Source organism: Colias croceus, chromosome 24 (assembly GCF_905220415.1).
Source record: "Colias croceus chromosome 24, ilColCroc2.1".
Classification (NCBI taxonomy): Eukaryota; Metazoa; Arthropoda; class Insecta; order Lepidoptera; family Pieridae; genus Colias; species Colias croceus.
Genome location: NC_059560.1, coordinates 354,730 through 377,035, shown reverse-complemented (window position 1 = coordinate 377,035; position 22,306 = coordinate 354,730). Strand labels below are relative to the sequence as shown.

At 33.6% G+C, this 22,306-nt stretch overlaps 2 protein-coding genes across 2 annotated transcripts; both read right to left on the bottom strand.

The window, feature by feature from the left end:
* Positions 1-496: 496 nt before the first annotated feature.
* On the bottom strand, positions 497-16,999 carry LOC123702608 (telomere length regulation protein TEL2 homolog). Its single transcript, XM_045650368.1, has 11 exons — positions 16,825-16,999; positions 13,164-13,365; positions 12,552-12,680; positions 12,060-12,168; positions 11,755-11,880; positions 11,372-11,453; positions 10,718-10,911; positions 9,917-10,085; positions 9,023-9,159; positions 8,435-8,575; positions 497-4,261 (listed from the first exon to the last, which is right to left on the bottom strand). The coding sequence occupies exons 1-11, from the start codon at positions 16,872-16,874 to the stop codon at positions 1,545-1,547; spliced, it is 4,056 nt and encodes a 1,351-aa protein (XP_045506324.1). The 5' UTR covers positions 16,875-16,999; the 3' UTR covers positions 497-1,544.
* Positions 17,000-18,504: 1,505 nt separating this feature from the next.
* On the bottom strand, positions 18,505-21,837 carry LOC123702827 (TBC1 domain family member 7). The gene is made up of 6 exons (XM_045650635.1): positions 21,448-21,837; positions 20,924-21,120; positions 20,622-20,800; positions 19,989-20,084; positions 19,547-19,676; positions 18,505-18,916 (listed from the first exon to the last, which is right to left on the bottom strand). Exons 1-6 carry the CDS (start codon positions 21,680-21,682, stop codon positions 18,821-18,823), a joined length of 933 nt encoding a protein of 310 aa, XP_045506591.1. The 5' UTR covers positions 21,683-21,837; the 3' UTR covers positions 18,505-18,820.
* Positions 21,838-22,306: the final 469 nt, after the last annotated feature.

Sequence of the window (22,306 nt, the reverse complement as noted above, 5' to 3'; positions counted from 1 at the left end):
TTCCCTATGTTACAATCCCATCATTTTTTCTAATCCCATACATCACTCTATCCCATCTCAGGCCGGTTGCAGAGCTTCACCGACCATCAGTGCGTACGTCAGTCGCGCTTGTCACATGTATGGAAATACGCGTGCGTATGGTCGGTCTAGCTATGAACGGTTTTATGAATTTCCATATATATGACAAGCGCGACTGACGTACGCACTGATGGTCGGTGAAGCTCTGCAACCGGCCTCAAACTCACAAGTTATTTACAAACCCTACGCGCTCAATCGCTGTCCTATTCAATGCATTTTCAAATTTCTATCAAATTAATTTTTTCATGTTACGAAATGGTAGCTTCTTCAAAAAACACCTGTCTAAAGTATAGGCTTTATTTAATAATACCTAATCGTTTGTGCATCCAGTTACTTTTACTATAACAATTAATATTAGTGCTGATTTACACAGGGTCAGTAGACAAGTCAGTCGCGGCGCTGAAATTCGGCGCCGCGACTGACTTTAACTGACTTCAAGCTTCTGTACTGACTTTAAATCTGTTTACACAGGGTTTTTTTTCGGGTCAGCAATGATTTGCCTCGAATTTGTAGTCAGTTACTGACCCTGTGTAAATCAGCACTTATAGTATAGAATACAGAGTATACTTGCATATCGTACAAGGATAGCACTTAATTGTCTGTTTTATAAAAGCATTTTATACAATACAGTCAGTCAAAGCACAGTATATTAAAATTCATGAGAAGTATCTTAAAATCGAAAATAACTATTAGCTTGCTATCCCTTTCCTTCCTATGTGAATTATTTTAAGAGTAAATAACACAGACATATCTTATGATGATTGACGCATATTTCATATAGCTTTTGGGTTTGATCGATATTATTTACGATCAATTACTTTAGGACTTTCTTTCACTGTATCATAAAAACTTACTGTTGTTGCCTCCTTACTTGAGATATAATCTATACATTACGAAAGAGATTAGCCGGTATATCTCGGAATATAATACATATTATGTCGTCTTACATTACTAGACAGCCAATACAGAAATTAACTTTTAACTTCTTAATAATCTTGGATTACGCATTACAAATAGAATTTTACATTTAAAATTTAAATTGAATAGCAGTTACATCAAATAATCAAAAATTTTACAACACCAAGCAGTTTATATTTTTATTCGTACCATAAACAATTATTTTTGATATACGCAAACTTTGATTTACACAAAATATTGTCAACCTTTTCTGACTAGATGGTCTCCAAACATGCTTAAAAAAATTTTAGAAATTATTTCATTCGAGACCTTTTCCAAATCGAGACCTAAATTATAGGATAGCATTAATGAATAAACCTTCTTTTAATTCCTTTTAATCAAAATATTCCTTCAAATACCAAACTTAATTTTTGGTATATCATTTTACCCTTTCACCTACAATCCGGGCCATACACTTATATTAAATGTACTTCTGTTTTAGCCTCCGAGTTTTTGGTTATCTTAACGATCTTGCAACTAGCACGGCTCATTGAGGCCAAAGTTTGGTATTAATCAGTGAGGCTTCTCTCAATTAAATGTAACACTTGTCCCGCGAAAATTCCCGCATCAGTTCTCCCACCACTCATTTTAGTGGCCAAGTCCATATTATTCAAATAGTCCATAAGCCAAGCGCACATCTCCGACATCATAGTCGAAAATTCGTCCCTTACAATGCTTTCAGGCAAAACCATCACTATGGAAGCTATCATTGAGATCACGCACTTTTGAATCTCGGGTTCTGGCGAGAAACGCATGTATAAAACCATAGGGATGACTTCTTTGCAATACATCGCGCATTTTGGACAATTCTTAGAGGCCAGAATGATATTTCCGATCACGGTTAGATATTTTAAGAGTAGAATGTTATCAACGTCTTGTTTTGTATTGTAATGGCTGAGCGTCAGCTGCCGATGGCCAAATCCTCCAATTAGCGGATAGAAGAAATAATCTGCGACCGCCGCGAATTGATTTTTCTTCGCTTTCGCGAACGGGTGCTGTCGTTTAGAATGAAAGTATCTTGTTTTATTGATAAGACGGAGTCTAATAACCTCTTCAGCGACTGCTTCCTCAGGTTTAATCTTCGTTTCAGTTTTATGTTTCAGTTCCATCGTAGGACTGACGCCGGCGATTCGATTGGCCGATTCGGAGAGCACATCTAACATGAATATCTTGGTGGCTATGGAGTATCTGCCTATATCTGTGTGTATTTCTTTGCACAAATGTTCCGCGCAATCTTTAGGCTGTGCACAGACAATGGCCACAGCCGTGTTAAACCTAATGTGGTCAAAGTTTTCAACGTGGAATTTCTCTTCTAAATGCACAAACAGATCTAACAGCTCTATGGCAAGTACTCTGTGTTCGTTCTTCATCTGTTCCTGGACTAATTCTTCTGAACTCAGCAATGCTATCTCAAAGTATTCCACGTCCTTTGCGTCTCTTAGCATGTCGAGGAGATCTCTCAAATAGTGCGGTTTCTTTTTTGCCGATTCCGAAACATCGTTGCTCATATCGTAAGGTTGGAGATCATCGTCTGAATCTAAGTCATCGTCTTTGCCATTTTTCTTCAATTCATCCAATTTAACCGATATAATTGTCTTTACTATAGTTTTTGTTTGTTCTGGACTTTTCACAGCGCAGGTTAGTATCGTATTGTGTATTGGCCTTTCGACATCATCTACTTTAAACGCGATAAGATCGAGCGTTTTATTTAAATTAGCCGGTTTCAATTCGTTAGCGGGTTTCACGTGATCCTTGTCGAATAAACATTTAGTAGTGACATTTTTGAGAATATTGTATATATCGAGACACGCGTTGCCCATGTCACTGTAGTCAAATTTCAACTTTTTAACAGCCTTTCTGTCTGTTTCGTCGACTTCTATCAGCATTTTCAGTATTAATTCCACCGTGGCCATTCCTATACAGCGAAACTCTTGCGCTATCACGTCTAAGTGTTTTGTCATGCCTCTGAAGAGTATTTTCTTTAACTGCATGACATCCCACGCGCCCTTGCTCTGTTTTCCCAACATTACTTTGTATTTCACCGCTAATAATAATAAAATTGACGTATACATGTGTTGGTTTACATCTGCAATGTTCTTGGAACGAACATCGGCCCAAACTTTGCTCAGACTAAAGATTAGATCATTCAGAACGCTGCTCGCATTTTTACTCGACGCAATATAATAGATCAAGTTCTCTTGCAGTGTTGTATCTTTAAAATTTTCCGGGTGAATGTTGAACGGTATTTTATATGTTAGAATTTCGTTCCAATCCTTGTTAGTATCAATATTATCACCAAGCAACGTTTTGATCGGTTGGTCTTTATTCTTATAATAGATTGGACACTTTTTGCAAACATACACTGAGAATTTGTCAATCGCTTGTCTATTTAAATGGTATGAGAGCGTCTGAATCAATTTTCTCATGACGAATTTATTCGGGTTGTTATTTTCATTATCTGTCCATGCAATAAAAACTTCAATAAAGTGTTGGAACGCCTGTGTATTATTGTAGTAATTAATGTATTTGGAAACTAGATGCGAGAGGCAGGTCAAGTCATATTTGATGCCTTGTTTGTAACTACTTTCCGCCATGAAGTCTATACAGCGAACGATTTGAAACACGACTATAAAAGAGAAACTTTCATGGGAGAATTCTTTAGGCGTTCTAATCTCTAATCGATTCGCAACTCTTTCCGGTAAAGTTATATAATATTGTACAAATGTTTCCCAATCCGTTTGCACTTTATATCTCTCCCTGCCATCACCGATCGAGAGACAGCAGTCTACTATAGCAGCGAAAACCGCATCACTTTTTGCAAACTTTTGCATTATGAAGGCTAGCGCTTCCAACACTGTATTATTCCGTTCCTCCTTGATAAACCCGCACATGATGGTCAAAGTTTCTTGGCTCAGGAGAAAGCTTTCTTCTAAAGTGAATAACGCAACTAATTCTTGTTTGAAAACCGGCCAATGGGGAAATAGTTGAGTCACACAGCCGGACAAAACTTGGGTATACACATCTATATTGTTGGAATTTATGATTTTTTCGTCATTCCCAAACAACTTTTGCGGGGTAATTGGTCCGGGGAGGAGGTTTAGCACTTTGTGGATGTATATTTTTATTTTAATGGCTTCATCTTGGCTTCGTATATCGGTTAATATCTTGTGTGTGAGTCCCCGCAGCTCTGGAACGAGTGTGTCGGTGCGGAGAGCTCTCGTGTCGCCTGGAAATAAAAAATTCCTGACTGTGCCCAAAAGTAAATGGATCAAACATCGAACGCTAATCTTAAAGTTACATGCCTTATAATCGAAGCGATATATTTATAGTAATTGACTCATAAGTTCATACTTATTGTATAATATACTTATTTGCTTTAAATATACATGATTTTGTTCAGCTTTTTGGTAATCAAAATCGAATGGAAGTTATAGTTAACCAGTCAAGAAATTTATGGTGACTTACGAGCAACATATATTTTATTTCTTGACTTGGTTTATTTTTAGTCGGTTTTTTTATTATATGAAGACGTTCACTTAACATATAGTGATACAAACAGAGCATTATACATCAATATGGCAACAAAAACAAAACAGATTGTAAGCCAAAAAATAAAAAAATAGTATAATCATAGATGAAATACATAAAAGAATATTAAGTTCCTTATATATTTCTAAATATAATACAGTGAAACTTGGTTAAGTGGGACCTGGATAAGTGAGAAACCTCCATAACTGGAACTCATGCTGAGGTCCCAACACTTTGGCATTGAATTACCTCTGTTAGTGGGACGAGGTAAACCTCTATAACTGAGACAGCGAGTAAATTTTATATGCATAAACCTCTGTAACTGAGATAACATTGTTTGTTTACTCATTCTTATTCTACACACAAATTCCACACGTAATTTCAAGTACGTAAGTACAAATTTTGAGCTTCAATTACCTTCAGTTTTGTTTTGCTTTACTATCATACAGATGTTTATTTGAAACTAGCTTCCGCCCGCGACTCCGTCCGCGCGGATGTCGGTCTTCGCGTGGATGGTTATTTCTCCATTTTGAGTACCTCTGTCAATAACATCTTATAAATATATATTGGACCCAATTCCCAAATACGGCTAGGCCTATAATAATACGCAACGTGTGTTCGCGGTTCTACGGAACAACGTCTATGGATAAAACTGAAAAATTAAGATTAATTTTTTTCTACGTATTTTTCCAGGATAAAAAGTATCCTATTTTACGCCCAGGATAATAAGGTATAATTATACCAAGTTTCATCGAAATCGAACCGCTAGTTTTCACGTGATGCCTTCACATACAGACAGACAGACAGACAGACAGACAGACAAAATTTTTTTTAATCACATATTTGGGTTTGGTATCGATCCAGTAACACCCCCTGCTATTTATTTTTTCAATATTTTCAATGTACAGAATTGACCCTTCTACAGATTTATTATATGTAAATAGATAATATGTCAAAACGAAAGCTACAATCGTTATTACCCCTCTGTAAATGAGACAGATATTTATTTATACCAGTATATCTGAGACACTGGGTAAGTGGAATACCTCTATAAGTGAAACGACATTGCAGGTCCCTTGATGTCTCACTTAACCAGGTTTCACTGTATAATAATGAACGTATCCAAGGTACAGTGGTACCTATTCGCATCACAAATAATCCGAGGTTGGAAATTGCGTGGTCAATAATGTCAGAATTAATCGAAATAACGTTAGATAAAGTCGAAATATAAAATCTACATATTATAATAGTAATATATCTCAAAAAGCTACCGTATTTTAAATTGTTTGGGCGTTTTCGTTAAAAGGGGTAACTGAATGCAAAAACGAATTCGACGTTATATTATAAACGCAGGTACATTTTAAACAATAAACTACATTAATGAGTATTTATTCTACTTGTAAGTACAAGAGTTAAAAATTTCCCGCCAAAACTACATAGCAACCAAAAAGTGTACGTAAATTGGATCATGTTATATATGCAAGTATTTCTGCTATCTTAGCACAAACGGTCTGATAAAAATAATTTGTATGTTTTTCCCCATTTAACCTAAAGTAATCTAGATTCTATATACTTAACCTGGCCTTAGTTAACTCAAGATTATTACCTACTAATTTAAACTTGTGAACTAAAGTGTTTTTAGAATCAACAAAAAAAGCCAACACTGATACATAAATATTCAAAAGGAAAAGGAAAAAAATCAGCATCATTCGAATCGCTGCTTAATTTTATTGTCTATAACTCGAGCAGATAGAGAATAGAACTGCCCCTTTAGCCAAACGGCAAAACGCCAAGGAATAGAATACGCTATCGATAGAAATTGACATAAGCGTATGATGTTTTGCATAAGGATTCGATCACCCTACCAACGACAACGACGACCACGAACAAAATTTTCATCCAGTTGCAATTAAATAAAATTGTGCGAAACACAATTAAAAATGAAATTTAAGAATTTCCTGTCGTATTGGTGTTTGGAAAAAAATTTTTTGAGATCAATGGATAAACAAACAGGTTTTTCATAGAAACGGTGGCTCCTAGAAAAAAATGTATTTAACCTTTTTTATAGATAATTAGATTATATACAATTTTGGTTCAGGTGATTGTATGATAAACTTACCGTCTCGGCGAAAATCGCAAAAAAACCTATTTCTTTTTATTAATTGACCTCGAATTTTTTTATTCCTGAGTACCAGAATGACGGGAGATTTTAATATTGATTTTGAACAAATTTCGGCAAGATTGGAACTTTGGTCGTGGTCGTCTGCGTCGTTGGTAGTGTGATCGAACCATTATCAAAATGTCATGAGCTTATGTCAATAATTAGCGTTAGCAGTTTCTATTCCATGGCGTTACGTACGTTTGTCTAAGGCCCCTGCCCCACTAGCTCACTCTCTATATTCACACAGTGATAAGTACGCGTTGCAAAAAAAAATTGGTTGTTTGTAACGTAGGTTTACGATCGCGATGTTTACGTGATAACGCCTATTGGTGGCATCGGTCCGTCTCTCTCTCATTATACCTGCGATCGCGCTCGTGAGGTTTTGGTGGGACACGAGTTTCTGAACATGTCACCCGACTAAAACGATTTTAAAGACGTTATCACGTCAATATAATCAGGCGGGATTCGCTGTCTAAGCTAGGTACTTGACGTCTATTTGATTGTTATTTATTTTCGTTAAGTTTTCGATACAAACTTTAAAAACAAATGGATGAAACAAAAATATGATGTAAAAGAACAACAACCAACTCTACCATAAGTACCCGTCGCCATTTTCAGATCTATTCTCTATCTGCTCGGGTTATACCATAAATATAAACTTATACATAATAACAGTCCTTTTAATAGAACTCATAATTAAGACCCATTTCATAATAAAAATAATATAATAAACATGTATAATAGATTTTTCTTTAAATTGAAAACAGCAAAAAAAAAAAATTAAAATCAAGATAAAGGATATTCGTATTATTAACACTTTATGCATTGTTGTATGTTTAGGAATAATCTAATATATAAAAATCAATGCCACTTTTCGTTGTAATTCCATAACTCGAGAACGGCTGAACCGATTTCGATAATTCTTTTTTTATTATATTCCTTGAAGTACGAGGATGGTTCTTATGTAGAGAAAACGTTAATATGTACCACGGGCGAAGCCGGGGCGGACCGCTAGTTTTGAAAAAAAATATATCTAGTTTCAAAATCTGTTTAAAAGTTTAAAAACACATTTTAAATCGCATTGACACGTAATTGTAACTATATGATAATTTCGCAAGCCAATATATTTAAAACCGATTAATTTAAAATATATTTTAAGTTACATGGAAACAATTGAAGTTCGTTTGTCACGCTGAAACTCCAAAATGGACCGATTTGGCAAATCTTGCTTTTGTAAAATTTGTGCTGGATTAGGGTTATAAAAGTAACTTTATCTGTCTGTATTTTTTTCACGCCTAAACCACTGAATCAATTTGTATGAAGTTTGGTACAATTATAGTTTGGGACACGTGAGTAAGGGCATAGGATAGTTTTAATCCCGGAAATATCACGGGAACGGGAACTATGCACAAAGCATTAACAGGTAATATGTATGTTGGTCTAAGAGCCGGTGAGAGATCGACCTTCACAATCTGATATCCAGATAGGGCAAATCTTTATATATGAAAAGTACGTGTCACTTTGTTTGACCGCGATCTACTCCAAAACTACTGAACCGATTTTTAATTTGATTTGCACCCCGTGTACAGTTTGATCTAACTTGAAAAATGTGACAGGTTACATTTCCGTTTATTCTCATTTTGGTCATCATATCGGTGCAGGTCTATCTCGCATATACTATATTATATTTAAAAAAAAAACATCAATTACCTTGCAAACTAGATATGCTCGTGTCCGCAAAGGTCCCAGTAAGCGCGTCGATATCGAACCCGCTACCCCCGGTGGAGATATTGCCCCCACCACTGGTTGGTGTGAGCTCGCTGAGCAGGTCCAGGTTCGAGGCAGCTGAAACTGAATGTGAAATTATGTTATAATTTTGTTGAATTTGTAGAAGTAGTATTAATAATCTAAACTAATTATAAAGCTGAAGAGTTTGTTTGTTTGAACGCGCTAATCTCGTGAACTTCGGGTCCGATTTGAAAAATTCTTTCGGCGTTACATAGATCATTTATCGAGGAAGGCTATTTTATATCATCACGCTACGACCAACAGGAGTGGAGCCACGGGGGTGAAACCGCGCGGAGCAGCTAGTATATAATAAATAATAATATAATAGGCATTAGGATAATAATTATTCAAACTTTGAAAAACTAAAAAGAATGTCTAAACAGGCAAAGCTTTTTCGGGCAGCCATTATTTTTATAATTTGCACATTTTAAAATTACATCTAAACGCGAATAAATAGGGAACATTTAATGTCATGTTTGTATTTCGTTATTAATAAAATAAAAATCTCACCGTCCGTCTGCACAGGGGGTCCACTGAAAGCGCTAGCAAAGTCAGCAAATCCATCACCACTTTCTTTCGGCGGACTTGAAAACGCATTTGTGAAATCACCAAACTCCTCTTTCGCTGCATTTTTAATTTCTTCCGCCCTGAAATATTGTCAGCGGACTTGTTAGTTTTTTTGTGGATAAAAATTTAACAACTCGTCCACATAAGAGGGGGTAGATATATATTTTTCTGGTTGTTTTATTAACTTACACATGCAACCACACACATAAATATCATTCAAGCAAACTTTTTGTGTTTGTGTATGGTAATTTGAAATTTCTTTAAACTACCTCCTTAAAGTAAATCTTTATAAATATGATAGTGTGAATGCACATACGAGCTGATAATTATTTTTAAGTATTGTATACTTTAATTAAAAAGTTAAGTTCTCATACACCCACATCAATAAACATACTTTTGAGTTATTTTAAAAATTAAAATGCTATTTTTTTATTCAAGCCATTACTTTTTAACTGCAGCAATTAACTTTATACTTCGTAAAATATTCTTATTGTATATAATATTATTATAGTATATTGTATACATTGTACTATAATTTATTACACACTAGCTTTTCACCCGCAGCTTCGCCCGCGCAGTCAAAGAAAAACCTGCACAGTTCCCATTCCTGTCGGATTTCCGGGATAAAACCTATTTCCTGGGGTAAAAAGTAGCCTATGTCCTTTCTCGGGTACCAAAATATCTCTATACCAAATTTCATGCAAATTGGTTCAGTAGTTTAGGCGTGATTGAGTAACAGACAGACAGACAGAGTTACTTTCGCATTTATAATATTAAGTATGGATATATCACAAGTTAACCTCCTAAAATTAGAAAAAAATATATAATATAACTTACCTAGGATCAAAATCATCTTCACCACCAGTACTAGCCACTTCAGTGGGCGCGCACGTTTTGAACAAATCGTCCAGTAATTCTTGTGAGTTGTTGTTTGTTGTTGCTTTTGGTGTTGTTGTTTTCGTTGCTTGTTGGTTTTGTTGCGACTTGCCGTACGTTGCTGCGGCACCTGGAAGTAATAAATTTTGTTTAACAATTAATTCAAATTCAAATTCAAATTAATTTATTTGCCAAAAAACATGGTATACATAGATGTCAGGTAACAATTGAGTTCCAGCATGTTCAGCCGTTATTAACAGCATGCAAATTATGTCACTTAATTTTAAATAAAAATTTCAATTATTACATTATCATTAGGTACATTTCAAAGTCTACAATTATTATTAACAAAGTCAAAAAAAAAATGGCATGCTCAAACGCGTCGGGTCTCTTGCAATGAAGAGGGAGCTATCCTTAAAGGTTGTGAACAAATTATTATGCTTTTTGACGTAAATTATGGTTTCTAAAATGTACATACCGGGAAGTGTAGTAATTTTGATTAGCTTTAAATATAATATTATAAAATTTGTTTTATTGGGACTAAGAAAAAAATTATACATCCAGTATAAATATAGAGAAAAGTTTTTCCAAAAAACACAAGTTTCTGCGAATTTTAACTAAGTCACATTACGGTTATTATGAAGAAAAAAAAATAACCATTCCATCATCTTGTTCATCATGTCAGCTCAATATTTTATATTATTCAATTTTGCAGTGTACACCACTTTTTTTTTTAATATTTAACATTTGAATAAAACTCACCAAGATCAATAGTCTTGCTCGGAGTCACCGGTTTGTTCCTGGCTGGGCTGCGCAGGTTGATATTGAGCGGCTTCCTCCCCCCACCCCCAACACCTCCAACACCCCCAACACCCCCAGAACGCTCTTCATCAAGCACACGGGCGAGGGATGGACTCTCTGTGATTACGGCTTCCGCGTCACTGTATACGTTCTCTCTGAAAGGGTATATGTTTGATTAAATCAAATTTGAATTATAATGAAGGTTGCGTTTAATTTGTTATAATATCACGCGTAAATGATCACACAAACAAACAAAAATATCTCTTCTCTTTAAAGTTTAGGGTAGATAAAATATCACCTACTTTATACATAATATGTAATAGTAAATAGCTTTATTTATATTACACTAGCTTCCGCCCACGACTTTGTACGTGCATCCCCGTTTTTCCCCGTTCCCGTAAGAATATCGGGAAATCTTTTCTTAGGGGACGCCTACGTTATGACATCTACCTGCATGCCAAATTTCAGCCCGATACGTCCAGTGGTTTGGACTGTGCGTTCATAGATCACTATATCAGTCACCTTTGAGTTTTATATATATAGATAAAATATATTTTTGCATTGTAGGAATCACAACATTATGAATTATGGTAATTATAAATAAATATTCATTACTTATTCGGTTTCCTGTGTCCATATTCACCATCGGAATCTTCACGATCATATTCTTCCTCTTCAGTTCGTTCTTTGCCCTCGTCTGAAATAAATATTATATAATTATAATATAACTAGCTGTACCCCACGGTTTTACTCGCATTACTCTGCTCCTGTTGGTCTTAGAGTGATGATATATAGCCTATAGCCTTCCTCGATAAATGGGCTATCTAACTCAGAAAGAATTTTTCAAATCGGACCAGTAGTTCCTGAGATTAGCGCGTTCAAACAAACAAACTCTTCAGCTTTACAATATTAAGTATAGTTTTGAATGTCATAAAAGAAATCTATATCAAATTGAATAAAAAAAAGGTTTACAAGTATACATATAAGTATATACATACCCCAAGTGGTATTCCTATCGCTATACTCCCCCCACCCCCCAGGCCCACCGCTCGACCTACTCCCAACCGCCATCCCCATCCCCATTCCCATACCCATGCCCATCCCCATCGCTTCGGAGGACATGCCTGGAAGATATAATTCAAATATATAGTGAAAAAGTGTGTTAAATTCAAATGTATAGGTATTTTCATTTAAAATTTTTTATTTGTGCTGAGGGAAATAGAAAGATTGGTTTTGGTTCAAATTATATAACACAAATGGAAATTGATTAAAAATAATATAAATTATAGCCAAACAAACTCACCAATATATTTGTCTTTGTTTTTCTTTGCCTTTTTCCTCTCCTCTCGTAATTTCTCATCATCTTGGATGAAATCGATCAGTTCACGCACTTTGTGTCGCACGTTTATACCCTGAAAATTAATTTTAATATTTAATATAATAATTTAATATTTAATTTTATACATAAACAAAATTATTATGGTGAAATATTGTTTACTATTTTACGACTTTGAACAAATACACGGGCAGCTCGAGCAGTTAACGTCTGAGCGACGTACACGGACTGCTCGAGCTGTCCCTACAAACCGCGCAGTTTACTGCTTGAAGCGGTCGCGACTGCTCGAGCAGTCCGTGTACAATAGTGAGTGAATGTCTATAGTTTACCGCGCGGTCGCGGCTTCAAGCTGTCGGTTTGAACTGCTTGAAGCAGTCCGTGTACGGCCTTACACTTTAATATTGTAAACTTAAACTTACAAAATTGCATATATAATAATATAATTTAGCTCATAATAACCTGATCCTTCCCCAAATCGTCGACATACGTGTAATTCTCAAGCGATCTCAAATCGTAAATGTGTTCGCGCGCTGACGTCACCACGCGCTCTGAACCGTTGCGCACCAAGTAACTTAGTAGGAGGAGGCACTATAAATACAATATAGAATTAATTATTCATTTAAGGATAGATATAATTGGGAATTAATTCATCAGTCAGTCAATATTTATTTTTATCAATGAAAATAGTACGTTATTTTCTGCCTTACAAGGAAAAGGAAAAGCAAATAAAAATGTAATAAAATTATTTTTAATAGGTATATAAACACAGAACTATGTAATGTACGGTAAAAAGATTTTGTTTTTAAAAGTGTATGAGCACAGTGGATGAGGAAACAAGAATATACTCTTTTAAGTGTTGCATGTAATATATGTATAACAACAACATTCAAAGGCATAACATAGTATTATTATTTATTAATGATGATGATAAAAATATTTGTGAAGAATATTTAAACTGTTTGACTGTTAATTCATTAACCCATTATATCAGCTTATCGCATTTAATACATTCCATTTAATATTCAAGTGTTCCAGTATGAACCACACACACTTATTTCCACTCAAACCAACCTTATAAGTCCGTCTCCAATGCGATCTATTATCATGCAGCATCCGCCTCCACAGCATGCTCATGACCTCCGGAAAGTGCTCATATGTGAACGTGGCCAACGCTAGTTCTTGCATCTGCTGACCCGTTGGACCCCACGCCTCATCGGAGGTCGCTTCTCGGACTTTGCCCTCCACTTCTGTGTAGTTCATCACTACGTTTGTGCTGAAAATTGATGTAAACAAATGTAATTGTATGTTGGAAATAAGTTTGTATCATGTACAAATTTTATTATAGAACTTGGATACAGATTATGAATTTAACTAAGATTAGAAACTGAAGTTCTTGCACCATGCTTTCTAATATGTAAAGACACTTAGAAAATTCATTTGTAGAAGCCATAACCAGAAAAAAGATATTCAGTGTAAGTATTCTTGTTTATCCATCACTCTAAACGAAATATTTCTCGAGAAACAAGAAAAGTTAAATTCTAGAATCCTGTATTCATTATTGATTCAAAATCAATAATATTTACAATACAATTGATTCCATCATAAAATACAATACTACCAAGTTTTTCGCTAAGCTATGTGTGTACGTCTAAATGTATGTGTTATAATGTACTTTCATTATTAAACATCAAATAAATTTTATTTCTTAGTATATTTTAGATAAAGTCCAGTTACAAAACAAACATTTAAACACATCAGTTCATATAAAAGTGATATGACATTGACCATTCAAGTGAGAGGTTCCAAGGCTGTTTGAATCACTTTCATTAGTGCCAAAAATTCACGCATAACAGCTGTGTATAATAATAAATATCCACTATTGCATATGTGTAAATAAAAAGAGCGTGTGTCGAGCACACATGTCAGAAGTAAAACTTCTTTGGCAAGATTCAAATACTCCATGATGTGATGGTATTTCCATGACGCAACCTTGAAATTTTACTCTCAACACGTCTAAAGATGTCTGATTTCAATAATCTAAAGAAGAAAACATACTTTTTTACAAATAAACTTTAAATAACAGGACCATTTTTGACCAGCAGAGGAAAGCTACATTTTCTGAATCTTGAGTGCCAATCACTACAAAGTATAAAACAAAATCGCTTTCTCTGTCCCTATGTCCCTTTGTATGCTTAAATCTTTAATACTACGCAACGGATTTTGATGCGGTTTTTTTAATAGATAGTGTGATTCAAGAGGAAGGTTTTAGTATATAATTTATTAGGTTTTAGACAAAGCGGGCGAAGCCGCGGGCGATAAGCTAGTAAACTATATTGTTTTGCTTTTTGGGTCAATGAGAGAGTGCATATTTTAAAAATAACTGTTTCATATGTATTGCCAAGGTTTTTGAAGCTTGTCCCAAAATAAAATGTGCAAATTCATACTGGTATTCTGATCCTGAATTTCACAGAAATATTTTCTCATATTATGGAAATACTTGTTGTATATTATGATTTATTAAACACTCCAAAATTTATGCATAATGGGTAAGAAAATCCATGAGAAACATATTAACTATTATAATTAATGAATAATCATAATTTTCTAGCAAATTGATAAAAACAAAACTCAGATAAATATTAATCTTATTTGTTGTGAACAAAAAATGCAAGTCAATTTATAAAATATCTTGCTATCTCATGATATGTGGAGATACAATATTTTGATCTGTTGTCCTGCTGATAAGAGCATTTCAACATTCATTTGTCGTTATCAGTGCTAATCTCTTCAAGGCAAACTACTTTCTTAGCCAGCTTATTACTTAATCCTTTATTTATGAATGAAGGAATCATGTCACCAATGCAATTTTCAAAATTAACAAACTAGCGGTCCGCCCTGGCTTCGCCCGTGGTACATGTTTACGTTTTCTCTCCATAAGAACCATCCCCATACTTCAAGGTTCGAAATTGTTTCAGCATTTCCGAGTTTTGCACTTACCATCACATTTGGTGATTCATTTTTATTATCACTACATAGTATAAAACAAAGTCGCTTTCTCTGTCCCTTTGTATGCTTAAATCTTTAAAAACTACGCAAAGGATTTTGATGCGGTTTTGTTTAATAGATAGAGTGATACTCTAGGAAGGTTTTAGTATGTAATTTATTAGGTTTTAGACAAAGCGGGCGAAGCCGCGGGCGGAAAGCTAGTAATAGATAATTATTTTAATTTGAAAATTATATTAAATAATTTTGACAGTAGTAATTAGGTAGATCATTAATAATGAGTACATTACATGATTATAATTAATGCTTATCCTTTTTGCACAATTACTTCTTTAATCATTTCTCTAAATGTTTATAAACTGATAAAATGTTACATGTTTATCTCTAAAATATAATCACCAATTACAGTTCTCAACAAAATAGTTTTAAATTTATCCGAAATATCTATAAAATTTACTGTTACTCGCAGCTTTCCCCACATGGACAAAACAAATTTACATAGTTCAAACTTTCATCTCCTATTTTATCCCCTTGGTGGTAGAATTTATCAAAATTCTTTCATAGCAGATGCCTGCATAACTATGCATCTCATTATGTATCAATGCAATCATAAACCGGCTAATCACATACTGGCCACAGGGACAATCTTTGTTGCACGGCGGTCAGAGAAATTTTAGCTGTTCTAAAAATTGCCCCTGCTTGCCTACTACTTGCTATACACATCACAATTAAAGGTGAATTCCCAATATAGCATATAGCCTATAGTAATAGTAGCCTGCTTTACTATAATATCATCTCCATGTTGGAAAAATAATTTTAAATGAATTTCACCTTCAAAGCAAATATAAATTTGCCATCAGCAAGGTATAAAAACAACCTTCATCACTTATACCTAACAAACTAATTCATTAATTACTATATTAGTATAGATAAATTGCATATTTCATTTAATATTAATTGAATTTATTGGTTAAACAAATGATGCTAAGAAGTGAAATAATATCATAAGGAATAACAATCAGATTTTCAGTTATTATACACACTGTCCTACAGAAGGTAATATGTGACTTAATTTTTAGAATTTACTATTACTTTGCCATGTTATCTCAATAAAAATAAAAATAATTATTGTTACAAATTATAGGTATTCATGTATGTATATCCATTATATCTCCTTAAATATTAGATCTTGTTTTGTGATAAATGTCAATACAAATAATAGAAACCTACACATTTGTAAAGATAATTTCATGGTTGGTTTCATACAACAATAGTTCACATAAATATACCTACCTATAATTCAGTAAGGTATTTACAAACTTAGAGATGTTTAAATATTATCACTTATAGCATTTATTATGTGATTTATATTTGCGAATTATAAAACGGGCGCACTCAAATCGTTCGATATATTTTATAATAATTACTGCCTGGGGCTGGGGAGCATTATATTTTGAATTAATGTGTAAAAATTGTTGCATGTGTATGTAAAATCTTCATAAGATATAAAACATAGCTAGGCGCTCGAATAATCTATAAAATTCCCGTCCGCCTTGAGTTAATGACAACAATCATTTTAGGCTGCCATCGCCTCAAAAACATTATTTTACTATAAGAAAGGCCGAATATTGCACATACGGCCCACATTAAGCTACGGCATCGACATTAAAGTACAATTACTATGATAACGAATTAACATAAAATTAACTAAAATATTGGTGGCTCTTACACTTTGTCCGCCAACTCCCGAACCTTCCACATGCTGATAAAACGATCCATTTCACTGCACACTAAAAGTTTACTACTTGTAGAAGCAAAAAACTACAATAATTTCACTGTAATAACAAAAAAATGTTAACTATAAACGCGAGCTGATGATTTGGCTGACATTCTTGCAAAATGGCGTTGAGAATGATAATGTTGCCATTTGCCAAGTGCCAACATTAAAAATGTTAGCCATTGCATGTCAATCAAAAATATTTTATTAATAATGTGTTATAATAATAATTAATGATAATTAGATAATTGCTATTTACTTTGAATCTATTTCATGTATGTAGAAAATTTTAACATGCTTGGTTACAGGGCATATTGGATTCTTATTTTTATGACAACCGTTTAATTACTGTTTAAATTTGGAAAAATAACTTTTGCATGTACCCAAGAAGCATATACCCCTTTTTTTTATTTTTCGTGATGCTTCATTAGCACGCGAATATTCGTGTCGAGTTGGTGCGCTCTTGGTGCGCTAAATCACGCTAAACATCGTCTCTGCAAACCTAGGTACCCAGAGCCACCTTATATAAAAGCAAATATTGTCGCGGCAAAGCCCCTCGGCAGCCAGTTTTCCAAAAGTACCCCGATAACACGTTGCACATGTACAATAATCTTCCAGTTGTTAATATGATATGAACATTCGCCACAACCCGCTAATGTTGTCACGACAAGAGTAAAAAAACATCAATTCATGATTCTTCCACCCTTGAAGTGAGTTTTACATACGTAGTTTATTATTATTAGTGTGTGGTTTCACACATATAAAATTAACAGGACATTGGACAATTACTGTTCTGTGTTGGACAACATAAAAAAATCAAGACAAGTTAATTTAGGTAATATATACCTACTGTGTATTTTTGAGCTATAACTTATAGAATCTTGATTATAGCACTTAATTAATAAGATCTTTACATTTTTTAAATTTGATAGGTACCTATAGCTATAAAATATGACGTCGCGTCGTTGATAATATTGCAAGTAATTTTATGAATCAATGAATGCAAATAATAGGCAATAAGCATGATTTTTTTTATCCGATAGTTTACAACATTTTATAAAAGGGAGAAAAATTTCGCAGCCAAAAAGCAATTAGAAGTAGGTATATATGTTTAAGTAAAAAAAAATGTTTAAAAAACCCAACTCAAATCGACAAACGACGCGGCCATTTTGGCGCGCTTCGTGTCTCGTTTTAGGTACTTGCTCTGTGTGTGACGTCACAACTCACAGTCACAGTTCATGACAACATCAACAATGAACAATCAAGTCAAGAAAATAGTTGAAAGTTTAAGAAATTTCTTTGATTAATAATATTATAATAATTCGTTTCATAAAATTGTTAATAAATCGTGGAACATCATTCTTCAATAGAAAAATACAAAATCCTACATACAAGTATTGTGTAGTGCCTCTGCGAAAATACTTTATGAAATGCTCGAATGCGTTTGTTTTTATAACATAGTAATAGTATCTCAATGGCTTTTTAAGGAAAAAGGTGTAAAGCTATGTAGGTGTAAAGAGGCGCGATATTCTTATAAGTTAATATTGTTGTGAAGATCACTTTGAATTCTGTTTTTTTAATAATTTCACTAATCTAGTTTCTAACATTATGAATTTGAAATTAAAACCAATATTTACTACGTACATAAATTTATTTTTCATAAAATATTCATAAAACCTTTTCTTACATTTGATCAATTATTTATTTATTACAAGCACATATTTTATACAGTAAGAAAACTTTACATTTCAAATTTGTGCAAGACATATAAAATTCACCAAATATAATCTCAAAGAAGCACTTGATTCGGTATTTGTATTAGAGCGAAATAGCTTATTCAAATTTCTTTACATTTAAATATTATTGCTATCTCTCTCTATCGCACTAGAACGAGACAGTCATATTTCTTCCTGTTTCTAATGAGACGCGCTCATTAGAAGGTCATACATCATTTCTTTGCTAGTTGATCATTCTGTGGCTGGGCATAGTATTGCCAGAGCTCAATTGCCTTATTTGCTACTACTTCTTCACACTGTTCTGGGATCTGAAATTTATGATTAGTAGGTATATTTTTTGTTGAGATGGTAATAAATTATTTTATACTAGCTGGCTGGACACATGTCCACAGTAAAAAGAATATAAAGAGTAAATCAACTAATCTTTTTCGATTAAATAAAGATCTAGGGCATTATTAAGGTAATATTTTGTTAATTTTTAACATAACTTTGATACCACATTGAACAAAAAAGTTTCGTGCGCTCTGTGAAGAAGGCATTCGCTGACAATATTACGATTATCTTCCATGCATATGTTTTTATAAGTAACTAGCGGTCCGCCCCGGCTTCGCCCGTGGTACATGTTTATGTTTTCTTTCCATGAGAACCATCCTCGTACTTCAAGGAATATAATAAAAAAAGAATTATCGAAATCGGTTCAGCTGTTCTCGAGTTATGCGCTTACCAACACATTTTGCGATTCATTTTTATATTATAGATTTGTTGCAAACAGATTTTTGCAGATGTTAGTTTCCATACTGTTTCTATACTATTTACTGTGGCAAAGATCTATCCTTGTTTGTGGTAATAGTAAAATGAGAAAATATTAGTATTTAAGCCTGAATCACCTCCGAAACATATTTTATCACTTCTAAATATTAATATTTGAGTTTACTAACCTCTGAAACATATTTAATGACCTCTTCCTCTGTTTTAGCTCTCAATATATTCCTCCTGAGCGTGACAATCAACATGACAGCAACAAATGATAGTATTTTAGGCGCACCACTACATACTTTATCCCATATCCTGAGAAGAAATAGATTTTTATTATAATGGTAACAATCATTTATATATCTGACGTAATTAATATAAAAAAAATATATTTTTAATAAAACTACCCACCTTTTTTTATGGAAAAAATTTAAAGAAATAAAAGTCTAGATTTAGCATTATATATCATAATATATTTCATCATAAATGATATTTATAGTAAATAGTAAAACAGATAGGAAAGGCCATTTACCCCAAAAGGTTATTAGTGGCTAGAATAAATTGCTTAAAAAAACTTTCTACAGATTTTCTAAGAATAATAATTTTATAAGAATATAAAATACATACTTAGTAAGTGATGTATCATCCAAGACACCAGCGAAACAGCAGTTAAACCATCTTGTCAGCGGCAACTTGTCCAATGCCTTTATTTCTATTAAATGACTGAAAAAGATAATAAAAGCATTATACATTTTCGGTCTTATTAATAAAATGTTACCCATTCACTATGCAATGCATTAGTTATTGCAATAACCTGTCTTGTTTTTATGATTGATGTTTCATGTGTGCAAGAGCAGGACATAGGCTATGGTAGAAAATGGTTTAAATTTATCCATTATTTAACTTTTTATTAGTAAGGCCGTTAAAGCATAATTATTGCGTAAACAAATAATTATTTGGACATAACAAGATATATAAATTTGTAAACTTTCTTTGAGCTGTGTGTTTTTATTTGATAGTGAAATAAAACAAATTACAATACAGGTTTCCTTTACTTCAAAACTTCTATCATAGAAACAAGGGTCAAGCAAAAATAATTTATAATACTTTAACACAAGAATTTTCAACGAACGAAATTTTTGTGCAACAAAACTATCATAAAAATAAGTCATATTAAGTTTGAAAGAGAATTCCCACAAGTATTCTATGTAAGTGTTGATTATTTCACCATACCATTACATATACAAAAAAAACACTCACTTATACAACTCTGCGTCTTCTTTCTCGAGCATGTTTTGGAAGGCCTCCTTGAGTTTGCCGAGGTCCTTCTGCATGTTCTTCACAATCTCGCTCAGTCCCTTTGTCAGCCAGTACACGTCCACCTCATTGTCGTAGAGCTCTAGTAGTGTGTTCGCTATTGGTATGAATGTGTCCGCTGACTGGAAAAAATACAAAATAATGTTTATAATAAACTCAATTATAATATCATAATTAATATTAAAAAGGTATAATCTTGATTTTTATTCGTAATGGCACGATAAAATAACTTTGTTATGACGTACAGAACAATTGCTCTCGGGAAATATCGGTGGTTTTCTGTCCTCTAGCTCCAATAACCACATGGCTAATAGTATCTGACTCCTCGGCCCAGACATGTCGGCTAAATCCATCTTCTGAACGGCATATAGCAGATCGTTGTATTGATCTGTGCGCATCTCCATCACAAATTGATGGGAATCTGGATACACTGGGAGGATATCTGAAAGGTATAGTTCAATAGTGTTGTAAGTAATAAATAATATAAAGATAAGATCATTTTAAAAGAACCAATATTTTTTCATCATTATTTTAGATAGTTTTTTCATGAAATGTTCAAAATGAAAGTTCTAAAACAATAATACAGAAATATTAGGTTTAATGAATTGTAATATTTTATTACGTCCGTTGAATTATAACTTGTAGCTAACTCCAACTCAATAAAATCAAAGTAATCATTATTTAAAGTAATAATAATAAGCATTGACGAGCCCAAGTGACTCGGGATAGTAGTAAGAGTATTATGTATGTATATAAAACATTAATTTACCTAATAATACTTTCCACACTAAATTACGATAAGCGGCCGGTACAGTAAATCTCAGACAAAACTGTTTTAACTTCACTCTATCCCATGGTTTTTCTTTCATGAGAATCTCCAAAGATTTCTTCTCTTCTACACCGCGACAGCCGACTTTTTCATAGTAGGAAGAACGAAAATTCCTCTCGTCAGTCATTGTAGGTAGATTTCGTTGTAGGGAGATGAATTCTTGAGGAAACACCATGAAGAATTATGTTTTTAAAATGATGAGGACATTCTTATTATAGTATAGTTATTTTTATACATGTAGTTAGAGTAATATTATTTAAATCTCAAATAAATTAATGTAGAAACGCGATTTGAAATGATACAAAATCAAAACATGAAAAATATGTCAATTGTCACATAATATGACAGCAGTCTTATTGACAGTGGTTACAGAGTACAGACATGTGTAAAATCCTTAAAACGGAACGCCTCGGGATTTACTGATTGACAATTTTGCAATTATTGAAGATTCAATCCATACTGTGATCCATACTCATTCCATACTATTATTATTATAAATGCGAAAGTAACTCTGTCTGTCTGTTACTCAATCACGCCTTAACTGCTGAGCCAATTTGCATGAAATTTGGTATAGATATATTTTGATACCCGAGAAAAGACATAGGCTACTTTTTACCCCCGGGAAATAGGATAGGTTTTATCCCGGAAATCCCACGGGAACGGGAACTATGCGGGTTTTTCTGTGACTCTGCGGGCGAAGCTGCGGGTGGAAAGCTAGTATTAAATAAAAAGTTAAAAGTAAACCTTCGTGTGCACTTACATGGTGGATGGTTTTTCACTTTTCATTATGAGCACAGAG